Source organism: Herpailurus yagouaroundi, unplaced genomic scaffold (genome assembly GCF_014898765.1).
Source record: "Herpailurus yagouaroundi ecotype Mexico unplaced genomic scaffold, PumYag 206, whole genome shotgun sequence".
In the NCBI taxonomy this organism is placed as follows: Eukaryota; Metazoa; Chordata; class Mammalia; order Carnivora; family Felidae; genus Herpailurus; species Herpailurus yagouaroundi.
Window position 1 is genome coordinate 9,522,731 of NW_024412437.1, and position 26,679 is coordinate 9,549,409.

Consider the following 26,679-nt stretch of genomic DNA (forward strand, 5'->3'; position numbering starts at 1 on the left):
CTCTCATGTCACCCTCTGAGGCCGGGGGATGGAGGAGGAGTGGAGTGGAGTGGGGAACGGGGAGGGGGCAGGGCTGTAAGCAGGTCAACGTTGTGGTTTTAATTTTTTTATTGTCGTTATCTTCGGGAGGACATCAGGAGGGAAGCGAGGGGCCTGGCAGATGTTTTCCCGGCTTTTCTCTTTTGCCAAGAAGAGATTTAAGAAATCAAGAAGTTAAAGCTACGGAGCTATGGAAGGAGAAAAAAAAATCATCTTACAGAAAAAGTTTACAGATCATTTTTAGCAGCCCTTTGCTCTAGAGCCGGTTTTCTATCATGTAGGAATATAAAGCATATCCTAATCTTGGCCCTTAGTAATGGTGCCTTTTGGACAAAACACTTACACGCGGATCTTACTGAATTGAAACGGAGAGTTTATTAGGGTGAGAGTTAGAGAATCTGCTTGTATGTCTTTTTTTCTTCCGTGTGAAGCTATAAACTGCCCAATCTAGACTACCTCTGCCGTCTGGTACCTCTTAGTCCTTACCCAACTTGTAAGAACGGAGAGCAAGCCGGAAAATGGAACAAGCCGCTGACGTTGAAAAACAAAACAAAGGGGAACAAAGAGGGCCATTCTCTTTTCTGGAACCCGGAGCTCATGGAGCAGCGCAGATGCGAAAAGCCTCAAAGTTGCCCCACCGCTGGTGGCCAGCAGTGTTACCTAATGGGCCTTCCCTCTGGGAAGCTTCTGCCCCCTCTGCTGGCATTTTATCTTCCTTCCAGACCTGGGGGAGCTGAGGCGGCCCCAGGAGGATTAGCACATACTCCGCCCTCCAGCCGGTTCTGCTCGTTGGTTTGGCCGGCCAGTTTCCACAAGAGAGTTTTCCCCCTGACACTGGCACGCGGGCTCAGAGCAGGCTTGCGGGGGCGAGCTCGGGGTCCCCAGGCTGCGTCCCGGGTCCAGCGGGAACCCTGAGTCCGGGCTGTTTGAGCCAGACCCTATTTGTGCTTCTTGTTTGAAAGCCAAGGACAGTTCAGTGCCATCGCCCTTCCCTCTGTGCCTTTGGAAAGAAAGCTGTTCCTGCAGGGTCCACTCAGCCCCGGGCCCTCGCGGCCCAGCCGAGAGAGGGAACCTGTCCGTCCACCTGGCTGGATGGCCGCGGCAGGGGCGGGTGTGCGAGCCCTCAGAGCGGGCCCCGATTTCCCCCTGTCACTTGGCCAGGCTCTTCGGAGGCAGGATCGTCCGTCTGTGTCATTTCAAAGAGCTATTGTTCTGCCCGGGCCCGGGACACCCGGGGAGCTGTTGCTGGGTCCCACGACAAAGCCTTCCTCTGGTGAGGCGTTTAGAGATCCGACTGTAGGAACAAGAAGTCAGGTAGCAACAGAGGAATTTTTCAGTGAAATATTCTATTCCTCAGTCTAAAAAAAAAGAATTGATCCTCCAAGATGTTCAAAGATTTAAGAGAATCTGCAAGGAAGCGAAACAGGTTGTCCTGTTTGTTTCCCCATCTCGGAGCCCGCGGCCTGGTTAAGGCCAGATTGGGCCTCCCCACTCCTGGCAGATGGAGGGACGTGAGGGCTGGCTGGGGGTGGGGGGAGGGATCGGGGCCTCTGTCCTCCTGCTCGTGTCAGGATAGTTATTACCTCTCCAGCTTCCTCCCACCCGAGGAGGCCAGACTTAACAACCCCAGCCCCTCCCCAGGTATCCGGAACCACCCAGAAGATGGAGGCAGACCTAGAGCAGCACCTAGCTCGGCTCAGTGAGATCTTGGCTGCCCGGGGTGATTATATCCAGACGCTGAAGTTCATGCAGCAGATGGCGGGCAACATCATTGTCCAGCTGTCGGGGCTGCCGGCGTGGAGGGAGGTCACCGCAGAGCTGACCGAGCTGGCCGACGAGACCGGCTACGTGGAGTACTACAGGTGAGGGGCCGGGGGCGGGGGGGGGGGGGGGAGCAGCAGGGGCCGTGCGTCTTCCTTCAGCCCAGCCTGCATTTGGGGGCCAGGCAGGGACTCCCCACCCGAAGGCCTCAAGAAGCCATGACTGAAATCGGAGGGGTGTTGGTGCTGAGTGGTGGTCATGTAAAGCACGCTCCTTATGTGGGCAGGCCCAGAGGCCCAGAAAGGGGCAAAGGGGCCGTGAAGTGCCAGGACCCAGCGCTGGAGGCTGGGCCTGGCCTCCAGGGACTCCTCCAGGACCAGCATTCTCCATGGCTGGTGCTGGGTAAGACGTAAGGGCTTTATAGGTTCCTCGCCGGCCAGGGTTTCTGGAGCAGGCTTCCCTACACCTGCAGACTCAGCCACAGGGGTGCAGGGGGTCAGGGAGACGGTGGCCTATCCGCCTGCATAGAGCTTCCCCTCATGGCAACTTCTTTTTTTTTTTTTTTTAACGTTCATTTATTATTGAGAGACAGAGAGATACAGAGCGTGAGCAGGGGAGGGGTAGAGAGAGGGGGAGACACAGAATCCGAAGCAGGCTCCAGGCTCTGAGCTGTCAGAGCGCAGAGCCCGACGCGGGGCTCGAACTCACGAACTGTGAGATCATTGACTTGAGCCGGAGTCGGCCGCCTAAGCGACTGAGCCACCCAGGCGCCCCCCGCTCATGGCAACTTCTAGGCAAAGGCAGAGATGCCCTAGCTTCACTAATGCAGAACCCGAGGGATGGGGGGCTGAGGGGCAGCACCCCACCTTGGCCACACCCAGCTGTACAAACTCATACCTACGTCATCTAACCTTGGGGCATCCGTCTGTGTCTCCCCTGCCTCCCAGACCCCATCCCGGGTGAAGGCACTGGACACAGGCCAGCTGACCAGGGACCGGCTACCTCCCTGTACGTGCAGCATCTAGTGAAGGTCACTCTGGGGAGAGCCAAGGAAGGAGGCGGCAGTCTTGGCGTTGGGTAGCTCCCCGCCCGAGTCTTCCACTCACAAAGTGCGCCTCGCTGTGCCGCCAGGGCCCAGCACCTTGCACGGAGGGAGGCCCTGGGTCGAAATGAATAAATGAGTCCTGAAGAGCAAACAGCAGCTCTTGGGATCCACCCCCGCCCCAAATGTGTTGGTTCCCCCTCAAGGCATTAGGTCAGAGCCTTTACCCACCGCCCCATTGCACAATTTACACCAGTTTTCTGGATTCATTTCTCCTTTATGAGAAAGTCCCACCCCGGACTGACTAATAAGAACACAGAGGATATGCTTCTGGCGGGACCTCCAGTCCAAGGGCTCTCCCTTCCCCTGGGGTAAGATAAAGCCAGACCTTGTCAACGGAAACGCATGAAGTCCCCAGCCCCCGCTGGCGCTCGCCACTCATCCCTGCAGCCCATCCAGCCCCTGCATCCCCAGGATATCACGGATCCAGCTTCCCACCAATTTTTTTTCCCCTCACATCCAAAACTGCCATTCTCCCAAGCCACAGAAACTTCTCGACTCTTAAGGCCTTGGCTGTGACCCGTGACCTAAAACAGCGGCATCCGATTAGTCCCGTGACCTGAGGGCCATTCACTGTCCGAACGTTTGGAACCTTGGTCAGGAGGGCTCGGGGGCAGGTGGAAAGCGGGTGTCCACTTTGACCCTGCCTTTCTCTGTGAGTGGATCTGGAACAGAACCTTGTACACCCAAGGGCCTCGTGTGGGCATTCGGTAACGACAAAGATGAAATAAGTTAGAGTTTACATATCAAAAGGGGCTTCTTTTTAAGATGATTTCATTAAAAAGGGAGGAAGATCATGATGAAACTTATCACCTGTTTCAGTGTGGGTGACCGAAGGGTCCCCTCTGACCCCCGATCCCCAGCCCCCTTGCTCAGGCTGAGGTGGAAAAGGCCTAGTCCAAGGTTAGCACCCGTGCATGGCCCCTGGAAACCATCGTGTTCTGTCCCTTCCTTCACCTGCTCTTTGCCCATTTCTTCCCTTGCCTCAACTTCCCTGGAACAGAGGACGTATTCCTCGACCTAACCAGCTTTCTCCTCTGAACAGACTCCTCATCTTCTCTTTCCAGATGGTTCTAAAGCACAGCCATCCAGCTAAGCAAATATTTTTTAGCACTTGTAGCCACAGCCTGGCCAAGTATTGGAGACCATAAAAAGCCAAGCCTCTTCGAGAGGCTTATAAGGGGTGTGACCAAGGCATCAGCGGAGGCCGGGTCCGGGAGAGCTCTGGGAGTAAGGGCCTGGGTAGCTCCTTCCAGAGCCAAGTTCTTGGTTAGAAACACATCCCGGATCACCGCTGGGCCCCTCTGGGAAAACACATCCGCCCCACAGAGCTATTTCCAGGAATTCCTTACAACACGAGGTGCGGATACAGAGAAAACACATTGAAACACGATCACGGAGGGTGACAGAAGCGATCCTAACCCGATTTCCGCTGATGTGCAGAGCAGGGAGAGAGGTAATAAGAAACCTTTAGGACTGAAACATGAAACCAGGATGTTGAGAGGTGCCTGGCCATGTCTCTTGCGGGGAGACTCACAGATGTGGAGAATCCAGAATTCCTGGGCCAGGCTCTCCTCCTGCGGGCCTCTGTCTGCTTTCCAATCTGCAGAATGGGGTCCTCACATGTGACGTTCCTGAGATTCCTTTCTGTCCTCTCAGGAAACTGGCTCGTTGGTGGAGGGAGGGCCCCGCACTTGCTCCAAAACCCCAGCTCCAGTCCTGGGAGGCCCGGAGGCTGCTGTACGTCTCTGTGCAGGGAGTCAGGGGTCTTGATTAGCCCCCTTTCTCGGCACTCAGCCTCCACTCCCAGAGGCGGGAAGAAGCGCCCTTGGCTGCCTGGTGGCCTCAGCATGCTCTCTCCTCCCTCTGGAAGCCACTGTCACTTTCTTCCAGCTCAGTCCGCTCCCACCCAAGCTTCACATGGGTTCTCAGCCTCCTGACGGTGCTGGTGAAGCAGCAAATCATTACTGGAGAGGAGGGGGTCCATGAGTTTATCTGCCTGTTGCATCAAGAGAAATAATCATGATCAAAAGCGTTCCCGCTGTGGGGGCTTGGAGAAGCCCTTTCTGTCTGTCCCTCAGCTGCCAGGTGAGGCTGGCGCTCGGTTGTAAGGACCCCCTTGGGATCCTGTTTGGAAGCGAAAGGAACTAGGGGGCTCTGCTTAGGATTGGATCAGTGCCTTTGGACTTTGGACGCTCTGGATTCCTCAGCCCATGCTTTGGAGAAGCAGGAAAGCAGGGACTTTGAAATCCCTCAATGACATGCCTTATTAACCTTTGCATTTAGTGAGCATTTAAATTTTTTTTAATGTTTTATTTATTTTTGAGAGAGAGAGCGAGAGACAGCGTGAGTAGGGGAGGGGCAGAGAGAGAGGGAGACACAGAACCCGAAACAGGCTCCAGGCTCTGAGCCATCAGCACAGAGCCCGAGGCGGGGCTTGAACCCACGAACCGTGAGATCATGACCTGAGCCGAAGTTGGACGCTCAACCGACTGAGCCCTCCAGGCGCCCCTAGTGAACATTTAATTTTTCATCCAGCCCTGAGAGACGAAGGTTCCTGCAGTAAAGGTTTGGAAACTGAGTCTTTTTTTTTTTTCTTTTTTTCAACATTTATTTATTTTTGCGACAGAGAGAGACAGAGCATGAACGGGGGAGGGGCAGAGAGAGAGGGAGACACAGAATCGGAAACAGGCTCCAGGCTCTGAGCCATCAGCCCAGAGCCTGACGCGGGGCTCGAACTCCCGGACCGCGAGATCGTGACCTGGCTGAAGTCGGACGCTTAACCGACTGCGCCACCCAGGCGCCCCTGGAAACTGAGTCTTAAAGGAGGGAGGCAGCTTGTCAGAGTCTCCCAAATGGTGTGTGACTGCCTGTCCCCGTCAGTGCAGCCCTGGGTGGGAGCAAAAGGCCTGAAGAATGAGGGGTGCCCTGGGATGACCCGGCCCGGGGCTCCCTTGCCCCCTGCTAAGCTCCCTGGTGGTCTAGAAATGAGCCCCCCGCCTCAGGCACCCCTGGCACTAAACCCAGGGTATGGCACAAATATTGCTTACATGAACCTAACTGTGCTAAGTGGTGCATCCCAGGCCGCCGGGACAATGGGAAGCCAGGCTGAGCCCTCATCACAGAAGCGGCATCTTAGCGGCTTTCTTAGATCTGTGGACATAAATGTTAGCTGTGATCTGACACTGGTGAGAGTTCTCGAAGCAGCAGGAACCAGGGTCCAAAGACGTGCCTGCTGGGGGGCTGCAGGGAGACCATGGCGACCTGCCTTGTCCAGCGAGGGGCCTCTCGCTGGGATATAATTTAATCAAAAGCAGCTAAGGTTAGAAATGAGTCTCCTCCGCTGCTCAAACCATATCTCGAGTTCCCCGGAGCCGCACGTGGGCAGGGGCAGATACAGTGGGCAGTGCAGAGATTGAACGTGTCCATCACTGCAGAAAGTTCTAGCGGTCAGTGCTGGTTTAGGCCCTCGGCCTGGGCGCGGGAGGGTGGCCCCTTTGTCCAGGGAGAATTGGGGGGTGCAGCCCCGGGAGCCCCTGAAGAGCCCATCTGCTGCGCACACTGGTGCTTCCTATCCAGGGTAGGGGGCACAGCCTTGTGCTCTGCTGCTGGCCCGGGGCAATTTGTCAGGGGGGTGCCTCGGAGTTGCCGTGCAGGCTTCTCCGTTAGGCACCAGGTGGGGTGACCCTGGTGGGGTGGTACCTCCCCCTGACCGTCCCAACCCGTCCACCCAGATGGCTTTCCTACCTCCTCCTCTTCATCCTGGACCTGCTCATCTGCCTCGTCGCCTGCCTGGGACTGGCCAGGCGCTCCAGGGGTCTCTTGGCCTCGTGAGTATCCCCGTCTGTGGGCCAGAGAGCCGGGCAAGCATCAGGGGTGACGGTGCCACCGTCTGAGAGAGATGGGGGCCTGGCCGGCCTCGGAGGGTGTGGTGGGGAGCAAGAACCTGAAGCCACCTTCTGACCCCTCCTCAGCCCCCAGTCGAGGGAGACAGCAGCCACTGACTTACCATCTGGACACGGAGTGAGGACTGGGCTTTCCTCCCTGGGCCCCCTCCGTCCCTGGGTCTATCTGCTGAACAGCTGAAGGAATGTGGCCCAAGCCTTAGAGCCTCTGCCGTCTCTAACCAACACCTCCTCGTAGCTTGTGTCCTCACGGCTCGTACTCTGCTGCTGGCCAGGGGCAATTTGTCGGGGGTGGGGCGGCTTAGGGGTCCCCTGTTCGGCCCAGGGGTCCAGCCTCCATGCCTCTCTCCCAGCAGTCAGCGGGCTGGTATTAGAGGCCACTGCAAGAGTTTCAGGGCCCACAGGATGGTGGCGAGGAGGAAGGGCACTGGAGGTTGGTGGGGTGACAGCCCTCAGTGTTCCCACCTGCCAGCCTGTGTCTGTGCCTCTCCCAGGATGCTGTGCTGCGGGGTGCTGGCTCTGCTCCTCAGCTGGACGTCCTTGGCAGCCGACACGGCTGCAGCAGTGGTGAGTTCGGGGTTGGGGGGAGGTGGGTGGTCCGACCAGGACTGTCTGTCTGGTGGCTTGTCGATGTGTCGTGCCCAGAGCCCCCAGGGCAGGGCCAGCTTCTGGTCTCTGTCCCTGACCTAGAATCCCTGAACTGAGTGAGCTTGGATCGTCCTCACCGGCCCCCTTGCCCTTCCCGGGGGGACGGAGGCCCAGAGAAAAGAAGAGGCTCACCCAAGGTCATGAGGTATTTAGGGGCAGAACCAAGATAAGATGCCTGATCCCTTTCCCGCCCCACTGGCCCATTCCAGCATCCCAGCCGCTGCTAGTAAGGCCAAGCTGGGATGGCCAGGCGACCTCTCTGGGTGTGAAGAACTAACGGGGTCTGGTGGGGATGGGCGGGATCTCAACCTCAGGCTGGAGAAGCCTCCGGCCTCAGAAGCACACTGCTTGGCCAGCTTCCCTGGGCATCGGGAATGTGGAATGTGGCATTTAGCTTGCCTTCCGGCCCGTTGCCTTGAACTCGCACACACAGCCTAAAACACAATGGTGTATGTTTCTGGATGCGGTGCCTGAAAACGTCTAAAAAAGAAACACACAAGGTAGGGGAAGCTTCCTGTGTAGGTATGCTTGGTCTTTAAACACACCTAACGCTCAATTTAAGCTGTGCGCATGAATCATTCGTTCACCGACCTTCTGGCTCTGTGGCATCTCGTGCCAGGTGCCCAGGGATGCAGAGACCAGGAGGACATGATGTTTGCTCTTGACATGGTCTCAGCCTGCAGAAGAAAGACTTGTAGGCAGATCACTGTGACGTCGTGTGAACGGATGCCATGGAGGTGCATTGCTGTCTGTGTGTGTGTGTGTGTGTGTGTGTGTGTGTGTGTGTAAGTGTGAGAGTTGGGGGGGGCAGGCAGGATTGATGGGGGGATTTCAGGGAATCCCTGCCTGATTCAGGGGCCACAAACTAAGGCCCTGACCTGCGTCTGTACTGCCCTAGCTACCTGGGGATAAAAGAATGGTCAAGGGCACTCTCCCCAAACTCACGCCTTGCCCAGGGACTTGGGGGCCGGCTAGTCGTTCTGGCTTTGGGCATTTCGCCGCCATGATGCCCACAGTATGAATGGCCCCTGGTGCTGCTTAGCTCATAGCAGCTTCTGGCAGAGCTTGTCCGGAAGGGAGAGGAGGTGCGTGTCTCCTGTTTTGTTCCCTGCCCCCACCATGCAGTGTCCACTTTGGGCATGAGAGAGAAAAAGCAGATGGGAGCCTATGTCCCGAGGGCCGGGTCCCCTCCAGATGCGGGGAAGGGCAGGATAGGAGGGCCCAGGTCCTGCTCCAGAGCATTCTGATGTCCTCAGGAGCTGAGCGGGTACATAGTCCAGGGGAGTGGCTGTTGGCCCGAGCCACATGCACAGCTGCCTGGCCAACAGCCTCTCCTCCAGGGACAACTGTAAGCACAGGGAGACTGCAGAAGGCAGGCTTTCCGGGGGCCCATCCTGCCCCTTGGGCAGCCTCTGCCTTCTGGAAGCAGCAGAAGCTTCCATCTTGCCGCCATGAGCTGCCCTTTGGGGGACAGCTCCCTCCCAGCGGGGGCTTCTCCCTGGCACTGGGCTTCAGTGTTCGGGGAGACCAGAGGCGGTTTAATCCCCCAGCTGGGCGCCCTGGGCTGCCAGTTCTGGCGAGAAAGGCCATTTCCCCAATTGTTGAGTCAGGCCTGTGTGAGGGAGTGCTGTGAGGGAGCTGAATGCGCCTTTGAGCGGGCTGTGGGCCCTGCTGCATGGTAATGGGAAGCAGGGTGATGCGAGGGAGGCAGGCTGTTGTGGGAGCCTTTGTGTGGTCCCGCTGCCCTGCCCCGGGAGGCCGCCTTTCTCTGAGCCAGTGGGGCCGAGGACAGACCCCGCCGAGCTCCTCCCGCCCCGTCCCTTCCCTGTCCCCAAGAGAGGACCTCCCTCAGGAAGGAGCTCTGCCCACCCCCACCCCCACCCCCCGAGAACCTGCTCAGAGTAGAATTTGGGGGAACTGAGCTCTGGGCTTTGGGTGACGCCAGCGGGCAGCTGAGCAGAACACTCCCTGCCCATCCCGCCACCCCGGGGGAGGCCGGCCCCCCCTTACCCCTTCCCAGCAGGACCCCTGGGAAAGTTACTGAAGCTCCCCAGACCTCAGCTTCCTCGAGTGTGGAATGGGAGATGGGATAGCACTGGCTCCAGAGGAGGAGAAGGGCTGGTTAACCCCGGGGGGAGGGGGGGAGGCGTACAGGAAACGTTCAGTAAGCAGGAGCCGCCATTGCTTTGCTGTGCATTTGTGTCATCAGGCGAGGGGCACCGGGGGACTCCTTCAGACCGTCACCTGTGCTCTCCAGAGCTGCCTCAACGGGGCTGGACACTGGGCTTCTCCGGTGCTCAGTCCCCACCTGTGCCCAGTGCCCCCTGCCTCCCCCCACCCCATCCCCACTGTGTGAATAACGCACGTGTGGGCCTTTGTCTCCTTGGACAGGAAAGTTGAATCCTCACTCGGGTCTGAAGAGCAGGCAGGCCTGAGTGGGCTGGGAGGGGGCCTCCTGTCCCCCTTTGGATCCCATATTTTTGCACGGGGCAGAGGTGACCCAGGCCAAGATGGCAGCCTCACTCTATCTTTCCCAAGGCCTCCCATCCCCCACTCAGGTCTGGCTCCTCCCTCTCTGCCACTTCAGTGACCGGGTAGGGGTGCCCCCTGGCCTGCTGGTGCTGTGGCTCTGATTGGTAGTAATAAATCAGTCTGATTGATACATGTTAGTGATTTGCATATAGAGTAATTCTCCCAGGGCCCTGAGCACGTGGCTGTGTGTGGGCACATGAGCACGTGGACACGTACAGATGTGTCCTTGTGGAAGCTCCGTATCTAAAGGGGCATCTAGGGGCGCCTGGGGGGCTTAGTCAGTTGAACGTCTGACTTCGGCTCACATCATGATCTTACGGTTCGTGGGTGCGAGCCCGGCGTCGGGCTCTCTGCTGACAGCTCAGAGTCTGGAGCCTGCTTCAGATCCTGTGTCTCCGTCTCTCTCTCTTTCCCCTGCTTGCGCTCTGTCTCTCTCAAAAATGAATAAACATTAAGAAAAAAAAACGTAAAGGGGCATCTTATTCCCCAACCCTACCCAAAGCCTGTAAATACCACGATGCAGTTGGCCACTATACTCGTGCCTAGTGTTAGCAGCACAGGGCATCCGATAGGTGCTTCTTTATAAGTAGTTATCGACTCTGTGAATGAATGAACGAAGCAGCCCCAGCTTGCAGCTGCTCCTGAAGGAGGCCAGGGCACCAGCAGTGCGGGGGCCGTGGGGATGGGTCCCTGCTCGGGGAGCACTCCCTGGAGCAGGGGAGCCCCTAGGAACAGGCTAGAGGACCAGGGCTTACTCTGACTGCTCTATAAGAGGGGAGGCCTCCTTTACCCAACGCTCCACCGTACCCCCAGGCTGGACCTGGGAAAGGCCTGGCTCAGAGGATGCCATCCTGGCCGCTCCCTCTCCCAGGGCCCCCGGCCTGCCCCTAACAGTCCGTGGGCCCTTAGCGGTCACCTCTCCGGGCCATGCTGGGGGGCCCAGGCCCTCGGGTTCGTCAGAGCCCGGAGCCCCGTAGTCTAACTCTCCTTCCCCCCCCCCTTCACATCTTATCCTGAGCAGAACCCGCACCCAAAGGCTCAGAGGTGGATCCGATGCCAACAGAATCCTTTAGGAAGAGAGTCCGGGGGACGCTTCATAGATTGACACCCCAAAAACATGTGGGGCTTAGTAACAGCAAGACAAAACTACAACAGAGGTCAGCAATGGCCGTGGTGCAGGAACTCCCCATCACACGTCCTGCAGGTTCACGGACCCCTCAGGTCCATCCCAGGCACTGAGAAATAAAGAGCAGTAACAATGCCAAGTGCTGGCTGTCCGCCAGTCACTTTTCTGGGTGTTGGATCGATGGATCGATTTTAATTTTTTGAGAGAGAGGGCGCAAGTGGATGAGGGGCAGAGAGAGCAAGAGGGAGGGAGAGAGAAGCGGGGCTCACCCGAAGCGGGGCTCGAACTCACGAACTGTGACGTCGTGGCCTCGGGCCAAAGTCAGATGCTTAATGGAAGGCAGCTGTGCTCACCACTATGCCACCAACGCTGCACGGCCTGGGCCAAGTCAGACGCTTAATGACCAAGCCAGGGTCATTAAACACCCAGGGTGTTTTACACAGATGAATTCTTAAGGTGGATAGCGTTTTCCTCTCCGTGTTCTTGACGAGGCAGCTGAGACACAGAAAGAGTAAGTCACTTGTCCAGACTTACCGAGCTAGGAAGGGGCAGAGCCAGGATTCAGGCCCAGGGAAGTTGGCTCCTGCCTGTTGCTTTCCACCCAGGACTGAGCGGCTGGGGCCGAGGGTGCCTGACTCCAGCCGGGACCCCGGTGTCGTAACTTTCCTCCACCCTCCCGTCTCTCTCTGGCTCAGGGCACCAGTGACTTCTGCTCAGCTCCCGACACCTTCATCCTGAACATCACAGAGGACCACATCCGCACAGGTAACCCCCCCCTCGGGCCCTGTGTTGTCAAGAGCGGCTCTAAATACTCAGACCAGGCCTACGGCGAACCGTACCTTTCGGCCCTGTAGTCCTCTACCCTTCCCCACCCCCCAACCTCAGGTCCAGCTGGACCTCTGGGCCATTTCATAGAAGCGCCCTCCTTTGGGAGTTTGGGGGTTGGCTTGGCCACTGAGGATGGATGACGGTCCGGTCACCTGTGAGCTCCTGCCTGATGCCGACGCCTTTGCCTTGCAGAGGTGACCCGTTACTACCTATATTGCAGTCAGAGCGTAAGCAGCCCCTTCCAGCAGGTATGCCCACCCTGCCCCGTCCTCGCCCTGCCTACCGCCCCCCCCCTTGACCCCAAGCCCCAACACCGACCAGTAAGGTGTAGGTGGCTATGTGCTTTTGGCTTCATTGCGAGGCCGATGCCGCTTATCCGAGGACCACACCTTGAGTAGCAGGAAGCCAGGGGACCGTGCTGGTCCCGCGAAACCTGAGGGATGAGGGGAAGGGCCGGGATCAGGGACGCTAAGGGGCAGGACTGCCGGGGAACAGCGCCTGGGAAGGGGAGTCTCACGGCAGGGCTGCGGTCTCTCCTGGCCAGGCACTGACCATCTTCCAGCGCTCGCTCACCACCATGCAGATCCAGGTGGCCGGTCTGCTACAGTTTGCCGTGCCCCTCTTCCCCACGGCGGAGGTAAGGCGGCTGCCTCCCCCCGGATCCGTGCCGGAACAGGGGGAGCCCCAGCTGGACCCCGACAACCCTTCTCCCCTCCTCCCCGCTCTACCTCACCCCTTCTGGACCCCATGGCTTTGCAGAGCCAGGCTGTGGAGAGCACTCCCCTCCCCAGGGGTCTAGTCCCCCTCCTCCCTCTGGCTCTAAAGGCCTCTTTGCACACGCCGCTCTCTGAGGTTTTATCCACAAGCCCTCCCCCACCGCTCATTCTCCGTCTCTCTGCCTGTCCGTGGGTTTGCCTCTTCCTGCTTCAGAAAGACCTGCTCGGAATCCAGCTCCTGTTGAACTCGTCGGAGTCCGGCCTTCACCAGCTGACAGCCATGCTGGATTGCCGAGGGCTGCACAAGGTGCTGGGGTGGGGGGGGCACTGGGCGGCAAGCAGGACGGGGGCACCCCCGCCGGCCACATTCTCCCAGAGAGCAGCCCATAGAGACTCTCCATCGGCCAGACTCCCTGGCCATCTGGTCAACCGTCCATCTCCCCGGCTGCAAGTGAACATTCCTTGCTCATTTCCAGGGTTGCCTCTCCAAGAATTGGCATATCACACAGCCCCGAATGCAGGGAACACTCGGGGGGGGGGGGTGAGCTCCCCTCACCCCAAGCACTAAGCCAGGGTGTGTGGACACTTCTCACATTCCATATGGATCTAGCATGGAGAGTCCTATAACGATCACAGCTCCATGTAGTGAGCCCTTGATTCTGCGCACCCTTGTTCCGTACAGTCTGTACCCATAAGCCATTCAGTTGTCACGGTTAATATTGTCAAATACGGGGGCGCCTGGGTGGCTCAGTCGGTTAAGCGGCCGACTTCAGCTCACATCACGATCTTGTGGTCCGGGAGTTCGAGCCCCGCGTCGGGCTCTGTGCTGACAGCTCAGAGCCTGGAGCCTGTTTCGGATTCTGTGTCTCCCTCTCTCTGACCCTCCCCCGTTCATGCTCTGTCTCTCTCTGTCTCAAAAAAAAAAAAAAAATTGTCAAATACGTGTTATTTCGTGGGCAGTCTTATAGAAAAGGAAACTGTGCATGTGCGGACAGATAGATATATATGGATATCTTTTTTTTAAATGTTTATGTACTTTTGAGAGAGCCAGAGGGACAGAGTGCGAGCAGGGAGGGGCAGAGAGAGAGGGAGACACAGAATCCGAAGCGGGCTCCAGGCTCCGAGCCGTCAGCACAGAGCGCGATGTGGGACCGGAACCCACGAACTGTGAGATCATGACCTGAGCCGAAGTCGGATGCTTAACCGACTGAGCCCCCCAGGCGCCCCTATATGCGTGTGTATTTGTAAAGTGGCTCACTGAAGGTTCCAGGCTGTTAGGTCAAGGGCTTGGGTTTGGACGTTGGCACGTACCCTCTCTCCCTCTGCACCACCCACATCCATTCCCTCAGCAAATCCTAGCATCTAGACTCTCAAGTATGCGTTTGCACCCGTCCACTTCTCTCTCCCTCCCCGCTTCTGCCACGACCCAAGCACCGCCCTGCTCCCCTGGGTGACGGCCGTGGCCTCCTAACTGGTCTCCAGCCTCTTCTCGCCCCCTGACCTTCCATGACCTTTCACACACAGCAACCGCAGTGGTCTTTGTAAAAGCCAGTTGGGTCGCGTCCCTTCTCTCGAATCTCGTCACTTACTGATAAAAAGCAAGCTCCTCACTTGCCTGCAAGGCCTAGCGGGAACTGGCGCCCCCCCCCCATCCCATCTCCTTCTGGCCCTTTTTCCTCTGCCCAAACATGTCACCCGTGCCCCCTTCCCCCATCTGCTCAAGGCACAATCCACTCCTTCTGGCCATGCTGGTCTTAGCATAAATGTCTCCTGTCTTCTGGCTCTCCCGTCCTGCAGCCGTGTCTGTCTTCTTGCTCAGAGCCGACCCCGACCCTCACGTGCCTAGCACACAGTAGGCGGTCAGCAGACGCTTACGGAGTGAACCCCAAAAGCCCTTCTGTCGGGCTCCAGAGTGTGGACCCTTCATGGCTGTACAAAAAGCGCTCGGGATAGAGACGATCCCCGGCCGAGGCTCGGGGAGAGGGGCCACCGGAAGTGAGCTCAGACCCCAGGCGTGCCCTGACCCGCCTTCCAGCAACGTGTCCCTCCTCCTCCTCCTCCAGGACTACCTGGACGCTCTTGCTGGCATTTGCTACGACGGCATCGAGGGCTTGCTCTACCTCGGCCTCTTCTCCCTCCTGGCCGCCCTGGCCTTTTCCACCATGATCTGCGCAGGGCCGCGGGCCTGGAAGCACTTTACCACCAGGTGGGCTGCCAGGGGGCTTCCTGAGGGAGCACGCAGGAGGCTCTGCTCTGTGACTGCGCCCAGAGCCGATAACCTGGGCCGAACGATGGCCTCAGGGGTTCCAGGCATTCAGCCCCAACAGGCTGGCTGGATTTCTGCAGAAGCTTCCCTGAGAGTCCAGACAGACCCCCAAAAGGAGGTTCCAAGGGCCCGGGGCAGGAGCGGAGCCGAGAGCATGGTGACAGTGTCATACCCCCACCTGGCGCCCCTTCCTCGTCCTCTCTTCCTCTGAAGGGCTTTGTGACGCGAGGTCATGAGGGCTCTGGATGCTGGAGGGGCGCTTCCAAAATACCCAGAAGGGTAGATTATAGCCCCGGTAGTGGGGCACCTACATTTTCATGAAGCAGGTAGAGATTAGGTCTTTCAGTGCCTGTGGGCAGATTGGACAAAAGGAAGCAGGGCAGGGAGGGTCAGTGTGACGGGCTCAGCATGGCGGGCTGCCTGGAGGAGGTGGATGTGAAGCTGGGAACAGGTGGAGTGATCTGTGTGAGGCAGGCCTGAAGACCGTGTGTTTCAGGAACCTGAGGGAGACACACGCGTGTGGCAAGAGAGGGTCCTGGGAGCAAAGCCTGGGAAGCCAGCCGGGACCCCGCTGCCTCTGAGTCCAGGCTCTCACGGCCAGTCGTGTCCTGTATGTCGTTCTAGGGACAGAGACTATGATGACATCGACGGTGACGACCCTTTCAACCCCCAGGCCCGACGCATCGCCGCTCACAACCCCCCTCGGGGGCAGCTTCGAAGCTTCTGCAGCTACAGCAGCGGCCTGGGCAGCCAGACCAGCCTGCAGCCCCCAGCACAGACCATCTCCAACGCCCCAGTCTCGGAATACATGTACGGCAGGGCTCCCCCTGTACATGTCTCGACACATCGCAGCTGGGGCAGCACCGCCACCCCTCCCCCCGCCCCAGCCCTAGGGGAGCTGGATCTGGAGCACATTTGGGTACCAGAGAACCGGGTTGGGAGGAAGGCATCTAAGGCCAGCCGTGGTCCCCCGGCTGCAGCCAGAGGGTGCCTGGTGGGAAGGCCCCCGGGGGCCATCTAGCCACCCCAGTACATGTGCACCCCTGTAGATGCCAAGCCTTGCCCTCAGGGCAGATCGCAGGGCCCAGAAGCTGCCTTTCTCCGGGCCACGATGCTCCTGGCCCCTGGTGCCCCACCCGCAGCTTCTCCCCTGGGCTCTCTGAGGGCTCTTTCCCTTATATTCCTGCCCACAGTTCCCCCAGGTCCATTTCCACCCCGTGCTTGCACATGCGCATCCGCGGGCCCCTCCTGGAGAAATCCAAGTGCCCCCACCCCCACCCCCGCGCCTCCCCATCCTGAGCTGTCCTCTCGGCCCACAGGAACCAGGCCATGCTCTTCGGCGGTAACCCACGCTACGAGAACGTTCCGCTCATCGGAAGAGGCTCCCCTCCTCCCACGGTAACCTGGGCTCCCGGGCAAAGTCAGAGCTAGGCCCTTGTTGGGGAAGTGATGACAGATAAGACCTCCCCTCAACCTGGTGAATCCCCTCCCCGAAGGTAGAAAAAGTGAAACAATTTTGTTACTAAGTAAGCATTAAACCCGGACTGCCATGCACATCGCTGGCAATCTGCTAAAGACATTGCAAAGACGGAAAGCTCACCCCCATGTAGCCAGACAGCCTCACCCCCGTGCACGCTTGTCCCCAGGCAAGAGGACCGCACAGCGCCTCTGTCACACTAGTCCATCCCGAATGGATGCCAGTTAGGGTGGCCCTCAGCGTCGCTCATTGCCACGGAGATGGGGGCAGTCCTTGATGGTTACCTTCCAAAGAGGTGGCTCCCAGGCCCTTAAGAAAACATTCCTGGATTGCAAAGCTGGCAAGAGCCTGGTTTTTGTGAGTTCGAGCCCCGCGTCGGGCTCTTAAGAAAACATTCCTGGATTGCAAAGCTGGCAAGAGCCTGGTTTAGCCCTTAAAAAGGTTTATATGCACCTCAAAGGGACAGAGAAATAATTTGCGGTGATAAGTTTGCTGAACGAAATAATGTAAGTGACAGAGAGCGTCCCTTTCTGCTCCAAGGAAATTGTTCTGCTCTCCGATGGTGTTTAGCCTTTCACCGTGGGCTGTGGGGTGGAGCCCCGCGGTGCAATGTCTGGGACACCAGCCTTCCTTAACCCTGCTCAGCTGGTACCTGAGTGGGGCCTGTGCCTCTGGCCCACGCCCGCTTCCAGCCAGGGGACCGAGACTCAGCATCGGGAAAGGAGCCTGTGGCGCGAGGGGCTGCATATTGGAAAGAAAAGACTCTGTCCTCTCCCAGAGAAGTGTGGGGGCCACAGGAATCCTGGCTGAGACAGATAGATCGCTTCGAGCAGAGCCAGTAGACCATGGAATCCAGGGACACAGACTCCTGTGCCAGATGCCCGGGTTCACACCAGCTCACTGCTTCTGACCTCTGTGACCTTAGACAGGCACTTCGCCTCTATGTGCCTCAGTTTCCCCACCCGTAGAATGGGCATGATAATAGCACACACCCCACGGTGGTGGCGGGCGTTGGAGGACTCAGTCACTGTAAACGCGTGTCTGTGTGGTGCGTAGATGCTCTAAGAGGGCGCCGCTTGCTCCACCCCTACTCTCCACCGTCCCGCCCGCTCCCTCCCGCCGCCGCCTTCTCCACTAGCTGCGGCATCTGTAAGAGATGGGGGGCCGGGGTGGCGAGTGGAAAGCAAGGCCGGAAGTCTGTGATGGGTGGGGTTGCAGCACAGTTCTTGAGCCCGGTGTCCGTTAAAGTGTCCCTTGCCTCCACTTGGCTGGAGAGGGCATTTACTTATTTTCTTAATGTTTATTTTTTGAGAGAGAGAGAGAAAGCGTGTGCAAGGCGGAGGAGGGGCAGAGAGAGTGGGGGACAGACGATCCCCCAAGCAGGCTCCGCGCTGACAGCAGAGAGCCCGACCCGGGGCTCGAACTCACAAACCGTGAGATCATGACCCCAGCCGATGTCGGATGCTCAACTGACGGAGCCACCCAGGCGCCCCTGGACAAGGCATTTTAATTCAGGGGGTTTGGAAGGGGCCATCCAGCCGGTAAACTAGAGCGGCTGCTGCTGGGGACCCAAGGACATGGGGCCAATGACACACGCCCGGGCCCTGGTGCTCACACACGCGCATATCCAGCAAGTCAGCCCCAAACACAGGTGGTGCTTGCGGTGGAAACCACAGTGCTGTTCTGGGGGGGGGGGGGGGGCAGGGGAGAGGTGGGGACCCAGCCGGGTCTTCAGGAAGTTCATAACCTGCAGCGGGACGGGCTCAAAAACGCGGCTCTTGTAATAAGTGCTTTGGGACCTGGAGGTGGGACCTGTCCCTGCTGCTGTGTGGGATCCGAGGGAGTCCTGTGCAGCAGGTGGCACTTGAACCATAGCTTTGAGTGGCTCACCCTGGGGCAGTTCTGCCCCCAGGGGACATCTGGCCTGTCAGGAGGCATTTGGGGTTGTCACAACTTGGGGGTGGTGGGGGAGGGGAGCAGGTGCTACCGCCACCTAGTGGGCAAAGGCCAGGGATGCTGCTCAGCCCAACTGAGAATGATCTGGCCCCAAATGTCCACTTTTGGGACATTGAGAAACCCCGCCCCGCCCACGGCCCCACCTTGCTCTTTTTGCCCAGAGCACCTCACCTGCCCTCCTTTTTACGCACAGCCCTAGACGCAGCCCTAGCTCTCGCTTCTGGGGTCCTCAGGGAGGGACCGCGGGCTAATGGAAGCCAGCATTCAGAGTAGGCACCGTTTAAATCTCAACCTGGCTTTCTCTACCCAGAAGCCTCCTGGGTTCCTCTTCCTCCTACCAGCTGCTGTAGACCCAGGAATGCAGATTGCTGTTAATTGTAATCTCAGCGAAACATAATTAGGGGCGATCTGCTGCTGGGAATGAGGAATTAGTCCGTGCGCTGTGATGCCAAATAAAAATGATTTGGGGATTACCTTCTGTTTTGAAAGATCCGGGCCACTCTCCCTGCCATTAGCAGAGATAATCAAGGGCTGACTTTATTTGCAAGGCTCAAGGACAGAATTCACCTTCCTCCCTAGAATTAAGACCTGCTTAGGGCCTCTTAGAGCTTTGGCCGAGTTGGCTACCCAGCCCACCCAGCTCGACCCCCACCTCCTGCCGTGCAAGTGGCAAGGGGCACGAGGAGGCATCTACAGGTGCTGCCCACCTAGGAACCCCCAGCGTGTGTGGACGTGCACCCCCATAGACCTCGCACCTGCCACTCCCTGCCCTCCCCCTGTGCCTGCTCCAAATATTCATCAGCACTCGGCTAATGGCGAGTTTGACGTATAGATGCACCCCTCCCTCTGCTCCAGCTCTGGGACAGATGGGGATTTCACTGCCCGGGGTGATAGCAAGCAAGACAGTCCGAAGGTACAGCCTGTTCCATTGGCTGGAAATGTGCCTTTCCCCAGGCTCCACCTTCCAGGAGTCCCTGCTTCCCTCTCAGGCACCGTGTCCTCGATTTGACGGACACAAGTGACCCAGGCAATTGTGAAAAATACTGATCCCAGGACTTCAGTCCAGACTCACTGATGCAGACTGTCCAGGGAAGGCACCTGGGAAGTTCTAAGTGCATCGAGCAGCCAGGTGATCCTTATCATCAAGGAACTTCGGGAAACAGTGCTTCGAGGGAGAGATGCTCAGACTCGAGGGTGCATCAGAATCTCCCGGGGGACATGTTGCAACACAGGGTCCTGGGCCCAGCCTGTTTTTTGTTTTGTTTTTGTTTTTAATGTTTATTTTTGAGAGAGAGAGAGCAGGGGAGCGGGGAAGAGAGAGGGGGACAAAGGATCCAAAGCAGGCTCTGTGCTGACAGCAGAGAACCCGACACAGGGTTCGAACTCAGGAACCGTGAGAACATGACCCAAGCTAAAGTCAGACACCTAACCTCCTGAGCCACCCAGGCGCCCTGATCCTGGGCCCAGCCTGTTTCTGATTCGGGAAATCTGCGTTTCTAATGGGTTCACGGGGAAAGCTGGGGCTGTAGGTTGGAGAAGCCCCCACAGTCTGAAGCAGGCTTCCTCCCCCACTCTACTGACGGGCTGGGTCCTTCTGTGGGGGGCAGCTGTCCTGGGCGCTGTAGGATGTTTACCTCCATCCCTGGCCTCTGCCCACTCTCCCTACCCCCCAGGTGTGATGACCAGAAATGTCTTAGACGTTGCGAAATGGTTAAGAACCGCTGGGTGAAAGAGCCCCAGCACCCATCCCCGCCGCCCCTCCAGCTGGAGGCCTGTGCTCCCCGAGCAGTCGCTAACGAACGTCCGTTGAGCACACTTTGTGTTAGGTCACTGCTTCTCCGACTTGGCTGCATTTGGAAGAGCTTTTTGAAAACACGCTGATGGCGGGGCCCCTGGGTGACTCAGTGGGTTAAGCGTCCGACTTCGGCTCAGGTCGTGATCTCACAGTTTGTAGGTTTGAGCCCCGCGTCGGGCTCTGTGCTGACAGCTCAGAGCCTGGAGCCTGCCTCCGATTCTGTGTCTCCCTCTCTCTCTCTCTGCTCCTCCCCCACTTGTGGTCTCTCTCACTCTTTCTCTCTCTCTCAACACTAAATAAACTTTAAAAAAAGTGCTGGTGGCACTTGAAGGTGGTTAATTTCGTTATGTGGGTTTTACCTCAAAAACAAAACAAAACTGGTGGGCGTGGCCCGAGCATCAGGAACTGTTAGGCTCCCAGGTGTTTGTAACGTTGGGCCAAGTGTGTGAGATGCGCTGTGTGAGGTGTCTTGCCTGTTTTATAGTATCTCGTTCTTGCACGGTGCTCTTAGGTCCCTGATTGCAGATGTGGAAACTGAGGCTCGCAGAGGTTGGAAAGCCTCACCCAAGGTCAGGGGATGAGTAAAATGCATAACTGGGATTTGAACCTGGGTCTCTGAATCTCTGGGCCCGTGCCCTCAGCTACTCAGGAGGCAGGTTCCCCAGTGCCTTGGTGCACCCCGACGCTGTCCCCAGTGGCGGTGGTGTGGCCTGGAGTGGACGTGGCAGCCATAGCAGAGGGAGGGTGGCTGGTCTGTGTGTACATCTCACATCTGATGCTGGAAGCCAGATGTCCTGATGGCCCCGGGACCGGAAGCATGGCCAGCAGTGAAGCCTGCCCAAGCCACTCTGGTGTCGGCCAGTCCCCACGATGCCTGTGATAAAGACTGGCCCGGCCCCCGCTCCCTGAGAAGCCCCGGCCCCTTTGCTAGTACGATCTGATTTCACTGTAACAGGTGACCCTGTTCTGACTCGTCCCCTCCCCCTCTCTCCCACAGTATTCTCCCAGCATGAGGGCCACCTACCTGTCCGTGGCGGATGAGCACCTGAGGCACTACGGGAATGAGTTTCCAGCCTAACACGCGTTCCGCAGAGGTTCCTGCCTCCTTGATCTGTTTTGGTTTTTAATTAATGCCAACGCACGCATTTCTTCAATGGAAACCAAAGGCGTCTGGAGACTGGACGCAGGACCACGGGATTGGCAGGCTCCTGGGGCTGCAGAGAAGCAGGGAGAGTCAGCCCGGCCTTGGCTGAGATTTCTGACCAAAGGCCCAGGCGGACAGAAGACCCGTGACTCGGGCCAGCCTCTCCCTCCTCTGCCCTCCTGTCCACACCGGAAACGCCCGCAGGTGCTTCGCCACGCCGAAGCGGGGCGCCTCGTTCTGCTCACCCCCACATCCCACCCTCGCCAGTTGGGGAGCGGCAGTAAGGAGGGTCGGGCGTCACCACCTGAGAGCTGTATGGTTCTCACTGCCAGGACCGTGCCTCTTGCTAACACGGCCAGAGGTCCGGGTGACCACCCTCCCTGAGTCCCTCTCTCCCCTCAGCTGCCCGGCTGATGGGCGGCATTTTCCGGGGGATAAAAACGGAAGAGCTGATCAGGAGATGCCTCTAAGGGAGGTGATGTCCCTGATGAGACGAGACACTGTCCAAATCAGTGCCCCGGAGCCACCAGACGGACTCTCCCTGGACCACAGAGGGAAGGTGTTGGAGAGGCTGTGTGGTGGGTGGTCCCCGGGCTGGGGGACCACAGCTTCGTCCCTCGTAGGCTCCTCGTAGGTGAGAGCCGGGGGCGGTGTGGGTAACAGCAGCCACTCTCTGCTCATCCTTTGCGCCCTTCCCCGCCTCTCCTCCATTCCAGAATCGATGCTGTGAGTTGGTTTGCCGCAGGTAGGGACAGTCTCAGGTATTAATAGACACTTTGAAAGCGACTTTAACTTTGTTTTCCTCCCAGTGTTTTGAATACTTTGATTATCCAAAGAATTGAAGCTCACAGCACATCCAGTTTTTACAGTAGACTTGGGGCTCACTCCTTACCCCCGGCTGCAGATTTGTCTGGCATCAGCCAGGTCTTTAAGCATCTGCAGGGAGGGAGGGTTTTGAAACAAAGTACAAGATAAGTGAGACACGCTGTCCCGAGCTGCTGCTCGATGGGGATGTGGGTTCATCCCAGTCGGAGAGGAGGCCCTTTAAAACAGGAAGGAAGCAAAGAGGGACAGCTGACCAGAGTCCCCTGTTCCGGGGAATGCCCATGTGAATTTGCCCCTCCCTTTTGTCTTTGAGCAAGTTCGCGGTAAAAGGTTTTAGCAACATGAGACGACTGTGTCTTGACCTGAGATGGGCCTCTTTAATCCCCCCAACCCCGGACCCATCCCGTTGTCCTGGGATGTACCTGCTCGCTGAGAGGGAGCTTGTTGGCCAGGAGGAAATAATGACCCACCATCCTGCCTGCTGAGGATCCAGGGTTAGGGTCTCTGGTGCTTCTAATCTCCTGTCAACTCAGAGTGCGAGACACTGAACCCCCACAGCCTTGCCCACCCGAAGCCAGGGGCGTGGGGAGGCGTGGCTTGGAACCAGGGCTCCATTTCCGTTTGGGGAGAGCCACTTTGCCATCAAAACACAGCAGAGTGGCTGCCCACGCCCAGCCCCGGCCCCGGGACAGAACAGAGCCACGGGGCATCCAGGACTCCTGTCTTACCTGCGTTAACCTCGACATCCCGTGTACCGTAAATATATCTGGGTGGGGCCACGTCGCACGCAGATAGGAACTCCGCGGTGTCAAGATGTTGCTTCTTAACATTTTGTGGTTGGCAACTGTAGAGTTGTTTTTAATGCATGTAAACTAAACTAGAATCCTTCGGGTGGTTCCTGAAGGAGCCAGGTGGGCACACTTCTGCTTGGTACATGTGCGCCCTCACCTGGGGAGAAATAAACCACTTGTACTAAAGCATGCACTCCGTCTAACTGCCTCCACTGCGAGAGTGACAGGAGCACCGAGCGCTCCCTTCCAGCTGCGTTTTGGGGGGGAGGGCTTCTCGGCAGATTTCAGTGACTTCAGTGCAAGGATTGAAAGACGGGATGATTTTTTTCTTGAACGTTATTTTTTAACTTGTTTTTAATGTTTGTTTATTTTTGAGAGACAGAGCATGAGTGGGGGAGGGGCAGAGAGAGAGGGAGACGCAGAATCCGAAGCAGGCTCCAGGCTCGGAGCTGTCAGCACAGGGCCCGACGCGGGGCTCGAACTCACGGACCGTGAGATCATGACCCGAGCCGGAGTCAGACGCTTAACCGGCTGAGCCCCCCAGGCGCCCCAAGACAGGGCTATTGAAGGAATGTCACAGGACCTCTCGTGTGGCCTCCAGCTACTCTTCAGGACCAAGGACAGGCCTTGTTTCCCCCCGCCCCAGTCTTTCTCCCAAGTTCCCCCTGAAGGTCAGTGCTCTTAATGTTGCTAGTAATAAGTAGTGGCATTTATTGAGCACCTGCAGTGTACTGAGGACTGTCCCAGATAGTTATGTGAATTGTTAATTAAACTTCACCATCCCTCTGGGCTGGGGCACTGAGATGCTCTGTACCCTTCGTAGGGCAGGCTCCAGCTCTCTGCCCGTGGCCCTGTGTCGCTGTTGACCCTTGTGTTCGGCAGCTAGGCTCCCAGAAGTGACTGCCTTGCAAGGAACTTCCTGAAGGGAGTAGACTATGCATCCTTTGGGAGCACTTGAGGTGTGATACAGAAGGCTGTGTACCACAGAACATGCCAGACTCAGAACTCTGCATCCCTCAAAGCTGAGCATCAGGACTAGGGCGTTTCTCAAATAGGAATGTTTCCCCCACCCCGTGTAGAGTCACCTTTCTCCCTCGTCTCAGGAAACCAAGAGCACTGGGGAAAAGGCTTGAAGCAGTGGAGAAACCAATCTGATTTCTTTTAAATGTTTCTTTAGTTTTGAGAGAGAGAGAAGCACACAAGAGCGAGCACGGGAGGGGCAGAGAAAGGGGGAGACAGAGGATCCCAAGTAGCCTCTGTGCTGCCCGCGCAGAGCCCAATGCGGGGCTCGACCCCACAGACCTTGAGATCCTGACCTGAGCTGAAATCAAGAGTCAGACGCTCAACCGACTGAGCCACCAGGCGCCCCCGCCTCCCATCTGATTCTTTCTTTAAAGGTAACTGCAGTTCAATGCTCAGATGAGATTCACTTTGGGGGCTTTCGTTGTCTCTGGGAGCTGCAGAGAGACCCTCCCTGCAGGCAGGCCCTGCATGAAGTGGGAAGGAGGCCATGTGGGGATGCACAGCTGAGGGTGGTTTGGGTCCCCACGTGTGTCACCCGCTCACCCCCGCATTCCTGCCTTGGCCTGCACCAATCTCTCACCAAGGGAAAGGGGTGGGGTGAGAGGGCCTGGGTGCCCAGCACGCCCGTGTTCCGCCCGCCTGGCCCACCAGCGCAGCCTTTAGCATTTCTAAACACCTCTGAACAGCACTGACCCCAGACCCAGGAACCTGCTCCCAGAGAGGAAGTAATGAACATCCGGCCCTCTGTAAGGGGAGCCTCTGCCGGGAACAGGTGTGCGTTTGAGTCTGTCGTTCAGGGCCAACTCCCCCGTGTGGAGCGGCGACCGCGTGGTCCTTTCTCCAAAGCTGACTCCTCTCCAGGAGCCCTGAACTGTGCTGTGCCGCGCTTTCGCCCCCTCTAACGTTTCGGGGTCTCGTGTTTCAAAGAACTGGGGGCAATATCACTGCCTCTGGGCTCTACAGTGTTGGTGGAACCGTCAGCATTCAAGAGGCCTCGGGTGCCCCCTGACGGATGTACCCAGGTCAGGAGAACTTACTTTCCTTTCTTCTCCCTTTCAAATTTCAATTTCCCTCCTTCAAAAATGCATTGATTGCTTATCACAGGAGCCAGCAAACTACCTCCCGTGAGCTTAGTCTGACCTGTTGCCATGTATGGCCTCTGTGAGCGCAGTTTTTGTATTTTTTAATGGTTTTTTTTTTTTTAAATCAAATACTTGCAACTGATTTTGACAGTAGAGAATACTAATCCTGAGTCTCAGTGAAACAAGGTGTTGTCCCCCCTCCAGAGAATTTCGTTCTCATCAACAGTCCTGTCCTACAAAAAAAAAAGTATACTCAGCATAATATTTTGAATTTCGCTAATCAACAATGGGGATGTTTTTCTCTTGTCGTATAAGTATCTACGAAATGTCTTTGATTTTTCTCCTTAACCTGCAGCCTAAAATATTTACTCTCTCTTAAAGTAGTTTGCAGGTTGCTCGCCCCTGACCTAAGCACATCACCTTCTCTAAATCCTGGGACTACAGAAGTCTCTAAGGCAATCGTGGCCTTGACTTCATAGAGTTTACAAATAGACAAGGCTTGGGGCGCCTGGGTGGCGCAGTCGGTTAAGCGTCCGACTTCAGCCAGGTCACCATCTCGCGGTCCGTGAGTTCGAGCCCCGCGTCGGGCTCTGGGCTGATGGCTCGGAGCCTGGAGCCTGTTTCCGATTCTGTGTCTCCCTCTCTCTCTGCCCCTCCCCCGTTCATGCTCTGTCTAAAAATGAAAAAAAAAAAAAAAAAAAAAAAAAAAAAAAAAAAAAAAAAAAAAAAAAAAAACAAATAGACAAGGCTTCCTGACTCCTAGATGGTGCCTCTTCTCTGTTCTCACATGTAGAAAGGGCTAGGGAATTCCGTGGGGTCTCTTTTATAAGGGCAGGAATCCCATTTACGACAGTTCCACCTTCCTCATGACTAATCACTTCCCAAAGGCCTCACCTCTGAACACCATCACTGAGCATTAGGATGTCAACATATAAATTCAAGGAGGACATAACCATTCCAACCATAGCAGGGGCGTATGGGAACTCTTTGTACCACCTTTACAACTTTTCTGTAAATCAAAACTGACAGTGGACAATCTGAAAAGGAAATTTAAAAAATAATTATGTTTACAATAGTATCCCCCCCCAAAAGCCCTTAAGAATTAGCCAAAGAAATGAAAGTCTTGTATAATGAAATCTATAAAACATTGCTGGAAAAAAATTAAAGGAATAAATAAACGGAAAGACATGCCATGTTCGCAGATTGGAAAACAATATTGTTGAGACGTCAATGCTACCCAAAGTGACCTACAGACTCAACAAAACCCCTATTGAAAAATGACATTTTTTTTTTTTTGCAGAAATAGAAAAACCCATCCTAAAAATCCATATGGAATCTCCTCAAGCCCCAAATAGGCAAAAGATCTTGAAAAAGAACACAGCTGAAGGACTCACACTTCTGATTTCAAAACTTACTGCAAAACTACAATAATTAAAAGAGAGTAATGCTAGCATGATGTCAGACATAGAGACCAACAGAGTAAAACAGAGTCCAGAAATAAACTCTCACATGTGTGGTCAAATGATTTTCAATAAGGTCAAGGTCAAGGTAATTCAATGGGGGAAAGGACAATCTTTTCAACAAAAGGTGCTGGAAAAACTGGATATCCAGGTCACCTGGGTCGTTCAGTTGGTTGAGCAACCAACTCTTGATTTCGGCTCAA

General features: G+C 56.7%; 1 protein-coding gene across 2 annotated transcripts in view; it reads left to right on the plus strand.

Annotated features, from left to right (window-relative positions):
- Window positions 1-23,100, plus strand: part of TTYH2 (tweety family member 2) — a 38,388-nt gene extending 15,288 nt beyond the window's left edge. For both annotated transcript variants that reach the window (XM_040452283.1, XM_040452281.1), the window contains exons 4-14: window positions 1,681-1,901; window positions 6,637-6,732; window positions 7,302-7,374; window positions 11,809-11,878; window positions 12,134-12,189; window positions 12,486-12,578; window positions 12,872-12,964; window positions 14,721-14,863; window positions 15,548-15,733; window positions 16,243-16,321; window positions 21,149-23,100. In XM_040452283.1, the coding sequence (XP_040308217.1) occupies window positions 1,681-1,901; window positions 6,637-6,732; window positions 7,302-7,374; window positions 11,809-11,878; window positions 12,134-12,189; window positions 12,486-12,578; window positions 12,872-12,964; window positions 14,721-14,863; window positions 15,548-15,733; window positions 16,243-16,321; window positions 21,149-21,229 (1,191 nt within the window). In that variant the 3' untranslated portion in view covers window positions 21,230-23,100. The remainder of the gene's footprint in view (window positions 1-1,680; window positions 1,902-6,636; window positions 6,733-7,301; window positions 7,375-11,808; window positions 11,879-12,133; window positions 12,190-12,485; window positions 12,579-12,871; window positions 12,965-14,720; window positions 14,864-15,547; window positions 15,734-16,242; window positions 16,322-21,148) is intronic.
- The last annotated feature ends 3,579 nt before the right edge of the window (window positions 23,101-26,679 follow it).